Source organism: Emys orbicularis, chromosome 2 (assembly GCF_028017835.1).
Source record: "Emys orbicularis isolate rEmyOrb1 chromosome 2, rEmyOrb1.hap1, whole genome shotgun sequence".
Taxonomy (NCBI): Eukaryota; Metazoa; Chordata; order Testudines; family Emydidae; genus Emys; species Emys orbicularis.
In genome coordinates this window covers 57,391,770-57,406,834 of record NC_088684.1, presented here as the reverse complement: position 1 = coordinate 57,406,834, position 15,065 = coordinate 57,391,770, and the positions used below count along the sequence as shown (strand labels likewise).

At 40.1% G+C, this 15,065-nt stretch overlaps 1 protein-coding gene across 1 annotated transcript in view; it reads right to left on the bottom strand.

The window, feature by feature from the left end:
• STAU2 (staufen double-stranded RNA binding protein 2) overlaps positions 1-15,065 on the bottom strand; it is a 106,436-nt gene that overhangs the window by 82,574 nt on the left and 8,797 nt on the right. The window contains exons 2-5 of the mRNA XM_065400130.1: positions 7,827-8,034; positions 6,600-6,730; positions 1,171-1,330; positions 920-982 (exon numbers count right to left, since the gene is read on the bottom strand). Of these exons, the coding sequence (XP_065256202.1) occupies positions 920-982; positions 1,171-1,330; positions 6,600-6,730; positions 7,827-8,025 (553 nt within the window). The 5' untranslated portion in view covers positions 8,026-8,034. The remainder of the gene's footprint in view (positions 1-919; positions 983-1,170; positions 1,331-6,599; positions 6,731-7,826; positions 8,035-15,065) is intronic.

Genomic DNA, 15,065 nt, shown 5'->3' with positions numbered 1-15,065 from the left:
ATACTTTTCAATTAAAAATATAAAAAGAGGGCTAGTCCAAAACTCCTATCACCTGTATAACATGCTGCCACTCCAAGAGACAAATCCAAGGCCCTTCTTCCTCAGGGTCCTGCACCTGCTTCCACTGTACTAAACAGAAGAAGTCCCATTGACTTCAGCAGAAACAGGATCAAGCCCCAAGCCAGCAGGGTCTGGAAGAATTATAGGAGTAATATGCTCAGCCCTAAGGGAGTGGAAGATGGGAAAGAAAACCCTACATCGTTCACAAACAATCCCTTCAAGACAAGGCTCAGGCCACTATTGATGGGATCTGGAGAAAGGTTTGTCCAGCCCTCCTCAGTCAGACAGACCCTTAGTGCAAAGTGAATCCTTCTGAAAGTGGTTGAGAGAAAGTAATGAGGAAAAATTGTAAAACAAATAAAGGGATCTTTTTACATTTCATTAATTACTATTTTATCAAACAAGAATAAGTCATTGAGATGTGACTGAGATTCATAAGCACTGAGCAATGCATTTTCTGTCTCTGTATTTTATTTTCTCATGTACATCAGAATATGTTGCATGCAGTGTGCAACATGCAAGTAACATCTCCATATGAAGGTCACATGACTCCACAAATGTCGTTCTGATTAACTGAATAATAAAGTATGCAGAACTGGCTGGAAGAAATAATTTAGGTTGCTACAAAGGAAAATCTATTAGGCAGGGAATTATGTACTGAAGTTTTTGTGCCAAATTCTGCCCTGATTTCTACTTTCACCTTCAGTGGCACTGAATATGAAGTAAGTCAGGTAGAATTTGGCCCTTTCCCTGAAAAGCCAGTTTGCCAGCTTCAATATTCTTACTAATGTAAAAATGGTCAGTTCAATCTTGTTACTTTTGTGCTTGGTTACTGTTGACCACATAAACTGGCTTGTACCTTTACCTTCAGAGGTGAGTCTTGCAGAAGTAAATGTATTCACGTGCAGTTCAACAGCTTCTGCTACAGCAGATAAAAAGAATTACCATGCATACTCACTGTAAGATTCTTAATTATATATTACCTTATCTTCCAGCTCTATTTATGCCTACTTTAAAACACTCTATAAACCGCTATAAAGCATCTAAACCTGCTGTTCCATGACAAACAAGAAGATTCATTATTTGGAGGGAAACGAATAGGCAACATACCTGGGTTATTATTAATGTTATTTTTGGGTGGTCTGGGAGTTGGTTTGGGAAGGTTCGTTTTGTTCAAAGCTTTGCTAGCAGCAGCATGTTGAGCCTTTTTAATACTGCTCCCTTCCGCTTCCCATGTCTGCTCTCCAAGATTCAGCTGCACTGTGAACATCTTCAAAAATATAAAGAACAGGTAAATAATGGCAAAACTGTCACCAAGGTGAGTTAGAACAATATATGTGAAACACTACCCAGATGGAGAGGAACTGCGTTCCTTTATTTGTTGTGATACTTTGGGCCAAATTCTGTTCTCAGATGTATGTATAGGGTTCCCATTGAAGTCACTAGGCAACATTTGGTCTTTAAATGTAAAAATAAATGACACAGAATCACACCAGCAATCACAAAAAGTAACTAAATATCAGCCTGATATTCTTGGAGGGATATACAAATTAAATTTAAGAGCCTGATTCTTTCAGTCTTGCATCTGTCTGGTTACTTACACGAGTGAGAAGTGGGTATAAAAGGTTACCAAATGAAAATAGTATCATTTTATACCCATTTTGTATGGGTGTAAATGACTATAAAGCTTCAAGAGAGTAGAGAATCAGGCCTGAAGATTTTTACCCAATGAGAGTCATACAATATTTTTTCTAACCCAATTTTTCTTCAAAAAAATAAAGCACAGACACACAAAGCAAAAGCCCCGGCAACCAAGGGATCTGTTCAACAGTATAAAGTATAAAAAAAATTGTGTCATCCTAAATTAATTTTGTTTCTTTAACGTGAGCTCTATAATGCAGATTAGGAACTGAAAAAACTCAGATTTAACAAAGTTGGCTATTGACTCAACTCTAAAAACTTAAAAATCAATAGCAAAGAACAATCTCAAGCAAACAATTCATCACAGAGTAATAACCAAGCATTATAAAGTGTGAAAAAGAAATTCTAAAATGTATTTAAAATATTAGGAAGTATCTCTATCATAAGCATATAATAATTGTGCCATTTACATTTATGCAGTTTAAATTGAAAATGCAGCTCTCTTGTAACACTCCACAAGGGAGGCTAGAAAAACAAATGAATTAATTTTCTTTCAAATATCAAAGTATTTGAAAAAGTATTAATCCAGATTCTAATCTCACATGCACATGGTACATTACAGCTTGCTTTGACAAACATACTGCTATACGTTTTGGAGATCCACAGAAATATATACACGAGACTAAAAGGTGAAATTAAATCTTTTATTTAGTTGTTCTGTCCTTCTGGGTATTTTTTTTTTTTAAAGTGAATTAAATGTGCTAGATCAGGAGCCACAAATTTAGAGCTGGGTGCAACAAGGTGGGCTCAAAATGCGCATGCACATGCCATACCCACAAAATATTTGCATATGAACATGCAAACTGGGTAACTGTCTGCTTAAAAACTAGTTCTATATTGCACATGCCTGTACAAATGCATACTGAATTTGTGAATACATCTCTTTCTCTTAAGCTCAGCTTTGAAAATTTGGCCATGTATGTCCCTGAGAATTTTAGCCCAGGTACCAGTATTACAGTTCACATCACTAATTAACACCTCATTTATCTCAGGGTATGTCTATACTACCTGCCGGATCGGCGGGCAGTGATCAATCCAGCAGGGGTTGATTTATTGCGTCTAGTCTAGACGTGATAAATTGACCCCCAAGCGCTCTCCTGTCGACTCCTGTACTCCACCGACGCGAGAGGCACAGGCGGAGTCGATGGGGGAGTGTCAGCAGTCGACTCACCGCAGTTAAGACACCGCGGTGAGTAGATCTAAGTACGTCCACTTCAGCTATGTTGTTTACGTAGCTGAAGTTGCGTAACTTAGATCAATTTCCCCCCCACCCCCTTCCACCCCCCAGTGTAGACCAGGCCTCAGTTATACTCACAACTGCTTGGGAAAAAAAGGAAAAACATCCTTCATTAACTTGAATTCTGTCAAATACAGATAATATCAGAGTACTAACCTAGGCATGAAACCTTGATATATTTATTTTAAGAGAATAGCTATTCAATCAATGAACAAATTGTTTACATAAATTATTGCCAATAGAACTGAAATCTTATTTCTGGATCGAGAGTTAAAATATTTGTATTATACAAGAATGTATCAATATAATGTTTCTGTGGAAGAAGCAGATTCTCACATTTCTATGAAAATATGAATGATAAAGGTCTTCTATCTAATCTATATATCCATCTCATCTCTCTCTCCCTAGCACAGAGTGTTAAGATACAAGAATTCAAGATAATAAATACTAAATAAATAAATAATGATAATAATAATGGTATGCTCAGTTGATTTCCATAGCTAGAGAACGGACTTTCTCACTCAGTATGTTTTAGCCTATCTGATAGAAGTCTCCTGCAAAGAACGAGAAAGAGGTGGAAATTTAATTAAAGAGATCAAATTGGCCAAAAACATTTAAAAAAAGGTTCAAATTATCAATTAAAGGCTTGGAGACTGGAGGTCCCAGAAGCCCAAGGCTTTGCTATGGTTTGATATGCATTATGGATAATTTTCTGAAGATGTTTTTATTCCTTATATCTAACTTAATTACATTATGGCAAAACCTAGAAATGCAACACGTGTCATGATTTGTCCCCTTTCGCTCCACTTCTCTTTCCTCTGTATGAAGAGCTTTTTCTTCTCCTTCCTGATCCTGCAACATGCTGAGTCTCTCAATTCCCTCCCATTCCTTTGCACTCCTGTCTAATCTGTTTTGCCTTTTTTTTTTTTTAAATTAGTTTATCTCCTAAAACTCACTGACACAGAAGCACAGAACTGGTGGCCAATTTGACAACCCATCTGAGAACAATACTCTCCAAAAACACAGTTTGGGCTCATGCAGGGTCTCTGCCTTGCCTATGCTCAAAAATGTTTGTATAGAGGGCACAGTTTCCACTCACACACTGATCAGACCCTCTGGAAGGGCAACCTCTAGCAATTGTAACTTACTGCAGGTGAGTTCCTCCTTTCTGTGGAGCACCATTGTTATTTGCCTCTTTACATTTGATCACAACTGTTAACACTTACTTGCCAGAAAAAGAAAACCAGAAAAGGAAAACAAAGAAAAGAGTTTACTGGGACCGATGTCTGTCATACAGACTGCCTGCATTACAGTAGATGTCTCTGAAATTTATGAAAACCACTAGAGAAGGGAGCAAAATATATGCAACAGGAAAGTAGCCCTTGACACACTGTGTCCAGGAAGTCGCATGGGAGAGAGCAGCAGCAGTTCATGCCTTTAGGGTGTAAGTTTTTTCGGACAGAGACTTTGCTTTGTTTAGCATATTTTACCTGTTGTAGAGCACCATGTTCAGTAATAGAAATAAACACACAACAGCTACTATAACGATATCATAATAACTTCTATGTAAATGTTTTCTGTGGGCCAAAGCATTGCAACTATGTCTGATCTTATTAACGTCACCCTTGTTCTTCCTCACACTCATCCCTTCTTTATTTGTTACTTGTTGGGTCATTTCTAAATTAGACTGTAAGCTTTTCTGGGCAGGGACCTAGTCTTTTTATAACCATACGTCCTGTAAAGCACCTGGCACCCTTTCGGGGACTGTAAACATAATTAATAATTATAACAAAATATACATGCAACAGTGAACAGAGCTAAGCATCAAGAAAAAGTTGTATACTTGCCTATTTGCTCAGATGAGCTTCTAAAACTCAGTTTCCTAGATCTATATAGGAAGCATCCAACAATTTTAAGACATTAGCCTCTAAGGGCCCAAATTAGGAAACCCCACAAAAGCACTGCTGACGAAAGTCAGAAATCTAATAGAGGCCCCAAGGTATTTCATTAGCAGTAATTTTCACACAGATGATAAAACGTACATATCTGCATTAAAACCAAAGTGGACTATTCTGCATCCTGCTGTGTTTCCAACATGCAGAAGTGAGATTATAAATCTAAAGTAACACAAATCCCTTGATTATTGATGAATGTTCAGGGAAGATACAGGCAAAATGAACCTTCCTGTACGCACCTAACATTTCATAGATATACCTATCTCATAGAACTGGAAGGGACCCTGAAAGGTCATCAAGTCCAGTCCCCTACATACACTAGCAGGACCAATTTTTTTTGCCCCAGAGATCCCTAAATGGCCCCCTCAAGGATTGAACTCACAACCCTGGGTTTAGCAGGCCAATGCTCAAACCACTGAGCTATCCCTCCCTCTATGGCATAGTTGTTGAACAATGGTAACATAACTAAACAGGAGAACCAGCAATGGAAGGGTTAATGAAAGAATCATTACATGTAACCTGAGAAAAATAGAGCCAAAAAGCCCAATCCTGCAAGGTCCTGGGTGCCTTAGTAAGCATGGAATACTTTCATCTCCCACTGATTTTGATAGACACTGTTGCCATGAACCTTGTGCTGTCATTTATACCAGTGCAAAGTGGGTGCAAAACACTGCCAAACCAGAATGGTAGTGTTTTACAACCACTTTGCACTGGTTACAATGCAAGGTGCAGCATCAGGAGGGCACATACAGAACTTCTCAGGAGAGGCTAAGCAACTTGCAGAAGGCTGGATGTTATTAACAAGAACTTTGCTCAGCTGCTCTGCTCTGAAGATGCAGAAGGTTCTCGAATATAAAATCTCATTTTTGCTCTCTCAAGCTGAAGTTTTTAGTCATCTTTTTTGTGAGTCTGCCCTAAAGAGGGAAGAAATTTGAGAACTCTTTCATGTAAATATGATCCTTTAGGTCCACTGCCATCTGAAACCACCCTGACATGTTCTCACAGATCACAGTTGACTATCAAAACAGGATGTGAGACTAGACAAGGACGCTAAGTACTTTAACACCACTGTGAGCCTTAAAGACCCATTGTCACTGTGGGCTACACAGGGTTTAAAGGAAAATACTGTGATACTTTGTGCTTTAAAACACAGATATAATCAGAAGATTTGCTATCCATATAACCAACTTTATGTAGACTAAATAAAACTGATTAACACAAAACAAAATGGGAAAAGACTAGCCCAGCAGTCTGTTAGCAGTGGGTCTGCACTGCCATGAAAGGGATCCATGTGCAATTCTCAGAAGCAGACTGCTAGGGTCCTGGAGGGGAAGGAGTGCTTTGTGCAGCTCAGCAGCGAACCCGGCAATGAATGATAAAGAAAGGGTGTTGATGGACTCTGAAGAGACCTTTAAGAGAAAAAGATGAAGGCCAAGAAGTATGATCTCAAGGGTCAGAGGATAAGTAAGGCAGAAGGCGATGATGAAAAGATCCTCAGGGCTCCAAGAGCGACACAGAAGAACTTCCTAAAAAGCATAACAAAAACAAAGCAAAACAAAACCCCAACACTATAAACTTGATTGTGTTTGACAAGTTATCTGTTCATAACTTAAGGTATGCCTCATAACCTGGAACTGTAACCTTACCTTGGCATGAGCAGGCCCTCTTTCATTCAGAAGCTTATACAGGGGTTGAACTCTATTGAAACGGGCTAACTCATTTACCAGACACATTGGAGTTTTCTCTTTGGGGTTTGCCATGTTATCTTGGAGAGGAGCTGTAAATAAAGAGTCTGTAAAGTTTTTGTGGAGAAATGTACTCTTCACAACTTCGCAAAACTTTACAAAAGAAGTGGTATGTTTAAAAAAGAAAAATACTCTGGCTAAAAAAACCTCATAATACGCTAAAAATATGAGATTGTGTTAATGCCAACAAAACTGCACTTTGATAATACAATGTTTAAATACCATTTACACATTTATAATTTGAGAACATGTCTTTTATTGTGACCATTTCAATTACTTGCAATACAAAAAATCTTTCTAATAAGGAAGACAGTGTAGATGGATGTTTATATATTTTAACTTGTATGTTATACCATGTCCCTGAAAATTCCATTCTGCTCTGTATTCATTATTGGAGTTAGTTGTTCTTTCAGTGTAATTTCTAAACACTAACATAGAAGACAAAGAACTGATGAACACCTGTGGTCCCACGCTTGTTTCCCCTCATTCTTCCCAACATTCTTTCAGACCTCTCCGCTACTACTAGTGTCCTTGTGGGTATCTCCCCAACTTCGTTCCTTCAACAATGTTGCGGATTCTGTTGTTTTCCTAAACCCAGATTGTTTATGTACTATATGTTTCTTTAATGTCTTTATCCTCCTGCTATTTCTTTCTTTCATCTTTGTATCTATCCCCAACACAAACCTGCCCTTCTGACTTACTTTGGGGTAACACTTTACTGTATTTTATACCCAATTGAGAACAAGAACTATAGCAGTTATTAGGCTATAAAGGAAATGCCATTTTCTGCCAAATAGACTGAAGACATTTTGTTCTAGGGAAGGAAAATGCACTTAGATAACTTCCTGCTGTACTAAAACTTCATTATAAAAGATTCACGTAGGATGTGGCAGAATAGTTTATTTTTTTCTGGGCTTCCATATCTCTAAACAATGCTCTATCATAAATCAGAATTCAACTAAAGAAACTAAATTCTGTAAACAGCATTAGAAACCAAAACATTTTTCTACAGAGTTTTGTTTCTTTAGTTTTATTTTCTTTAGGACCTCATCCATTTATATTAAAAACTCATCAAGTGGATTCCCTTGCAAAATAAAAAGAAGTATTCTAAGCAAAACATCTCCTTACCTGGTAAGTTGCTAGAAGGTGCAGAATCCACAAGACCAGCTGTTGGACTGTTACAGCTGGCAACTGATTCTGAAATGGATCCATTCATTGAGGCCTGCAGACCCAATGAACTTGCATTTGTTACTGATGGGGGTAGCACCGGAGGGGGAAGGGTAGGTCCAGAGAGGTTTGCTGCGGTCTGCATTTTAACTTGTGCCATTGTCTATCACTGCAATAAACAAAGATTTATAAGCAGAGTGCCTTCAGATTTTTGAAAGCCAAAATGGAAGTATTGATATCAATACAACTTTACATTACTTTCATGCAAGGCTTTTTGCAAACATTAATGAATGAAGCCTCACCACACCCCTGTGAAGAAGGGAAGAATTACTATCCCCGTTTTACAGATAAGGAAACTGGGGCACAGAGAGGCTAAGTGACTTACACAAAGCCATATAGCAAGACTATCCCAGAGCCAAGAATACAATCCAAGTTTCCTGGGAGACACAGGGGGCAACGAGTGGGGAGAGGGAACAGAACAGACAGATAGCTGGATGGGATGGAATCTCTTCACTTCCCCATCCCCTCTGCTGGGATGGAGAATGGCAGAGCTCATCAGTGGCAGTGGGAGAGGGGGGGAAGTTCCACATTACAACCCCCACCATGGTATAGCGAGCAGCTAAGCTGAGAAGTGGGATGAGGGAGATGTCTCTACTCTCCAGGCAGGGAGCACTCCCATGCACATCCACACAAGTTGCAGGGAGAAAATCCTAGTGCCTGTTCTGTGTTGTTATCATTCCTATGCACACTTTACTGCTTCTATGACCAGCTAAGTTCCCTTTAAACTGCACGGCCACATGGCAGCCTATTAAGCACCGCACAGGCGCTCAGGGCTGCGGTGGGAAGAGATGCCTCACCCCCGGCCACAGACCTGCCGTGGCCGGGGTAGAGGCACCCCAACCCCAACCCATTCCGGCGCTGCTGCGGCTGGGCGAGAGGCACCCCTCTTCCGGCCCCAACCCAACCCTGGACCTCCCGCGGCCGGGGGAGAGGGGCCTATCCCGCGGCCCGGGGAGAGGGGCCTATCCCGCGGCCCGGGGAGAGGGGCCTATCCCGCGGCCCGGGGAGAGGGGCCTATCCCGCGGCCCGGGGAGAGGGGCCTATCCCGCGGCCCGGGGAGAGGGGCCTATCCCGCGGCCCGGGGAGAGGGGCCTATCCCGCGGCCCCACCCCTGGAGCTGTTGCGGCTGGGAGAGGTGTGTCCGTCCCCCGTCCCCCCCCAGCCCAGTTGCTGCTGCGGGGAGAGAGAGCTGGTGGCAGTCCTCTCTCCCCACTGTAGCCCCAGGGCAGCCTGCACCCCCAAATCTCTCATCCCCATCCAGAGTCCTCACCCCCCGCATCCCAACCCTCTGCCCCAGCCCTGAGCCCCTCATCCTCAGCCCCACCCCAGAGCCCACACCCCCATCCAGAGTCCTCACCCCCCACACCCGAACCCTCTGCCCCAGCCCTGAACCCCCTCCCAGACTCCGAACCCTTCGGCCCACCCTCGCCACACATCACCTCCATATTGGTGCACATAACAAAATTCATACCGCACATGCATGGGAAAAATTAGAGGGAACACTGGTGACCACATAAACATTGGCAGGAGAAAGAATAACTTCAAAATGTTTGGAAAGCTGCAGTAGAAGATGAACTTCCCAATACAGAGATTTTTAGAAATTCACCAATTAAAATAATTCAAGTTAACAGTATCTCTTTAGGTTCCAAGCATTAACAGATTATTAAAGATAACCGTGAAGAAAGGAAAGTCTGAAACAATTGCTCTGAAAGAGGTGTGCACTGACTCCTTCTCAGTGAAGACAAATGAACTCTGAAGCCTAGTGATGACAATTTAAATAAAGCCATCCAGCACTATAGATTCATTTATTCCAAGGCCAGAAGGGACCACAGTAATCATCTTGCCTAACCTCCTGTATGACACAGGCCATAAAACTTCCCCAAAATAATTCCTACAGCATATCTTTTAGAAAAACATCCAATCTTGATTTTTAAATTGTCAGTAATGGAGAATCCACTGTAATCCTTGGTAAAATATTCCAATGATTAATTATTCTCACTTTTAAACATTTATACCTTATTTCCTGTCTGAATGTAGCTAACTTCAACATCCAGCCATTGGATTATGTTATACCTATCTCTGCTAGACTGAAGAGTCCATTATTAAATATTTGTTCCCCAGATAGGTACTTACAGATTGTAAACAAGTCACCCCTTAACCTTCTCTTTGTTAAGATATATTGAGTTCCTTGAATCTATCACTATAAAGCATGTTTTCTAATCCTTTGATCATTCTTGTGGCTCTTCTCTGAACCCTCACCAATTTATCAACATCCTTCTTGAATTGTGGACACCAGAATTGGACACAGTATTACAGCAGCAGTCAAACCAGTGCCAAATACAGAGGTAAAATAACCAGTCTACTCCTACTCCAGATTCCCCGTTTATGCACCCAACGATTGCATTCGCTCTTTTGGCCACAACATCACACTGGGAGCTCACATTCAGTTACCACACACCTCAAATCTTTTCCAGAGGCACTACTTCCCGGGATAGAGTCACCCATTCTGTAAGTATAGCCAACATTCTTTGTTTCCTGATATATACATTTATGTTTAGTCATAGTAAAACATATATGGTTTGCTTGTGCCCAGCTTAACAAGTAATCTGGTGGTTTGTCCTCTTTATTATTTACCATTCCCTCAATTTTTGTGCAAACTTTATCAACGATTTTATGTTTTGTTCCAGGTCATTAATAGAAATATTAAATATTGTAGAGCTAAGAACCAATCCCTTCAGGACCCCACTAGAAACATGCCATTCAATGATAAATCCCTGTTTACAATTAAACTTTGAAACCTATCAATTAGCCAGCTTCTAATCCATGTAGTGTGTGCCATGTTATTTTTTATGTTTTTCTTGTTTTTTTAATCAAAATGTCATGCAGTAATGTCAAATGCCTTATCAGAAGTCTAAGTAAATTACATCAATACTATTACCTTTATCACCAAACTTGTAATCTTATAAAAAAAGGATATGAAGTTAGTTTGACAGTATCTATTTTCCATAAATCCATGTTGACTGGTATCAATTACATTATGCTCTTTTAATTCTTTATTAATCAAGTCCCATATCTGCTGCTCCATTATCTTGCCTGGGACTGATGTCAGATTGATAGACCTATAAATTACCCAGGTCATCTCGGTTACCCATTTTAAAGATTGGCACAACATTATTCTTTCTTTCAGTCTTCTGGAACTTCCCCAGTATTCCAAGCCATTGAAAATCAACATTAATAGTCCAGTAAGCTCCTCAGCCAACTATTTTAAAACTCTGGCATGCAAGATATCTGGACCTGCTGATCTTAGAATGTCTATCTTTAATAAATGTTGTGAGTTATTAAAGTTAGCTAGTTAAACATCCTCCTGAGATACTAGTGGAATGAAATAATTTTATCGTATGCTATGACATCATGATCTGTTTTCTTCCCAAATACTGAACAGAAATATTTATTGAAAACTTCTGTCTTTTCTGCATTATTATTGCTAATTCTACCATTTCCATCTAGTGATGGACCGATATCATCGCTAGGATTCTTTTGTTCCTAATATACTTTAAAACTTCTTTTTGTTGTCCTTAACTCTACTGGTCATAGATTTCAATTTGTGCCCTTTGGCTTCCCTTATCAATTTTCTACAATTCCTAGCTTCTGATTTATATTCATTGCTATCAACTTTCCCTTTCTTCCATTTGTTTATTTACACACACACACTTTTTTTTATAGCCGCCTTCACTTGCTCTCTAAACCTGGAACTGTTTTTTTAACCAATACAGCCTTCTTCCTCAGTTGTAAGATTGTGGCTTTTGGTGCATCTAATAGTGTTCTTAAACAATTCCCAATTATCATTAACCCTTTTCTCATTAAATTCTTCCCCCAGCTGATTTGGCTCATAATTGCTTTCAGCTTTGTGAAAGTGGCCCTTTTAAAGCACCAAGTACATCTATCACTGGTCTGGACTTTATTCTGTTTGCACATTGTAAATGTGATCAAGTCATTATCACTTGTACCTAAGTTACCATGAATTTTTAGTTCTCTGATCAGTTCTTTTTCTCTCAAGATGAGGTCTAATATAGAATTCCCCTGTGGGGGATGCAACACTTTTTTAATTAGGTAATTGTCATCTATAATATTTAAAATGTCCAAGGATGTTTAAGTACTAGCAGCATGAGACCTCCAGCATATGACAGCCGAATTGAAGTCCCCCATGATCACACAGCTTTCATTCCTACACAAGCAGCCGCTCATCCTGTTCTCTGGTGTGATTTAGTGGTCTTAACATAAAACAGAAAATGGGCTATTAATTGGTGTATCTGTCAAGACAAATAAGTCTTGCAGTGCTGGTCCCCCTTTAATCAGAGGTCTGTGAGGTGGATGGGTGGTTTGAATCCTTCCTGTAGTTGGGGCAGTGACAGGGGAGCCCAGGCCTGCCGATTCCACTGGGCTCTAACCTAGGGCCCTAGGAGGATCAACAGTGTCTGGCTCCCGAAAGTGCCCTCCGAGTTATCCTCCTTGGGGCACCTCCTCCTGTTCTCTCTCTCTCCCAGCTTCCAGTCCAAGATAAGGTGAAACGAAAAAGAAAAAAAAGGCAACCAACCAAACTGTCAGCTCCAACCAGGCTCAGCATATAGTCTTATTCCCTCAGGGAGGCTTCTCCAGCACCCTTGTCAGGACCCTTCAGGGTAGATCTGTCCTCCTCTCCCACACCTTCCTCTTTCTGAGCTGGGTTGCTCCCTTTTCAACCCCTTCTCCAGTTAGGTCAGTGGTTCTCAACGTATTTACCATTGTGGGCCATATTCGCAGCTCTCTCTGTGTTATGTGGGACACATCTACACAATTTTAGTATATGTGCTGCCGAATGGCCCTGAGGATGTCACAGGGGCTGCAGCTGTGTGCTGATTGGGCCGCAAGTGGAACATGGGTTGAGAACCACTGAGTTAGAGCGTGCTCTGCAACCTGAAAGGATGGCACTACTGGGCCCAGTACTGTCCCTTAAACCCTTCCAGCCTAGTGTGGGGTTCGTATACCCCATCACAACATGGAATAACTTGCAGGATTAGAGCCTTACATCGTAAGATTTTGGCATTGGTCTTTCTATATATTTGTGCAGTGCCCAGTACAAGGGAGCCCTGATCTCATTGGAGACTCTGTGTGCTATCTCAATACAAATAAATAAATAATAAAAGGTGGCAAATAAAATTAGGCCTAGCAAGTGTTTCACTTTAATTGACTAACATTTCTGAAGCATGAGGAAAAAATATCCCTACATATTTTCATTTGGCAAATATTTTAATTTGGACAACCATTAGACTACTAAAATACATGTTAACATGGCACTAACTGATACCATGGAAAAACTGACAATGTGAACCAATGTTCAAATTAAAGGAGGTTGGAAAGATTTCTCTACTGAAATGCACAATTTGCATAGTGCTAAACCAATCCTGCCATACATGACTTTTTAGCTCTAGCTCAAAAGAGGTAACTTCTGAAGAGGAAATGTTTTGCCTTGGGAATGGCACCAGATACCATTGTGGCAGAAAATTTTCACAAGGGATATCAGAATGGAAGGACTGAAATTCAATTCAAATTCTGTTTAGTGCCGCATTATACCACCAGATCTACACCACAGAGATCAAAACTAAAGGTTATTTTTACTTTTAGGGGTTAAACAGCAGCACCTACACTTAACAGAGAGTCCATTTATATACTCTAGTCTTCCAAAATAGCAAATACACTTTGTTCCCACCCAAAGCAGAATGGGTGTGTGTACGGTAGCTAGCCAGAACACCAAATCATACTGTACCTTCCAAAAAAGTAGATCAGAAGGGAAAATTTTAAGGATAGTATTGTTCACAGGGAAACTAATTTCTTCTCTTCAGAATACTCCTTTGTGTGGTCAGTTGGCTGGCTACACATGGGTTTTTTATGTAAGCTTTTTCATTTCAATTAAGAAATTCAACAGCAAAATAATAATTTGCATTTACATAGCAACTTTCATCCAAATAATTCAAATATCTTTTCAAACATTAATTGAATCAGCCTCACAACTAAAATAGTATTTTACTCATTTTACAGATAGTAAGTTAAAGCACAGAGAGGTTAAGTGATTTAAAGGCTAAAAAACAAGTGAAAGGCAGAGGCAGGACTAGAATTCATCAATTCTAACTCCTAGGCCCTCCTCTGCCCATTAGATCACAATGCCTCTCTAGCACCCAAGAATGCTAAGTGCATTTGAGATACTACCTGAAGTCTGCTGGATCCTTAAAGTAATTAACAGACCACAATGCTAGATTAATATATTAATATCTGTCACCAATGTCCTTCTGTAATTACACCTCTACCCTGATATAACACGACCCAATATAACACGAATTCGGATATAATACGGTAAAGCAGCAGCTCCGGGGGAGCGGGGCTGCGCACTCTGGTGGATCAAAGCAAGTTCAATATAACGCAGTTTCACCTATAACGCGGTAAGATTTTTTGGCTCCCGAGGACAGCGTTATATTGAAGTAGAGGTGTATGTTCCTTTTATATAATGAACCTAGCCAATTTTTCTCACAATGGCAGCCTGAAATTTCAAAAGAAAATCAAATGTCTATGTAGAGAAAAATAGAGACAGAGGAGGTGATTAATTATTGCATAAACATAAAAAATCCAGACTTTCAAGATGAGCAAAATGGGGAGAGGAGGGTTTGTTTATTTGTTTGACTTGATTCACAACATTATGTGAGAGATAAACTACTTCTATTCTATTGTATTTGCTAACAACTGAGATAATTTTCTAGTATTTTGTAGCATGTAGCATAAATGTCAGCATAGAGGCAGATATTTGACATACAAGCATTTTGGTTCTGGTAGGACACTTAGGCGGCTGTGACACACTACAGGTAACTTATACGGAGAATATGCGTGTCAGGCCTCTTACATGCATGATATATGCCATTCCAGAGTTGTAAACGCTGCATAATTTTGATATGCTGGAATGTATATCAGCTGATATACCTTGGTTAAAGCGGATAGGCAGCTAGCCACCCTTCATTCACCTGAATGGAAGAAGTAATTAAGATCCTTTATGGAGTAAGACAGCAGGAGACAATGGAAGCCACCACCCAAGGCAGTAGGCCACATGCAAGGTTG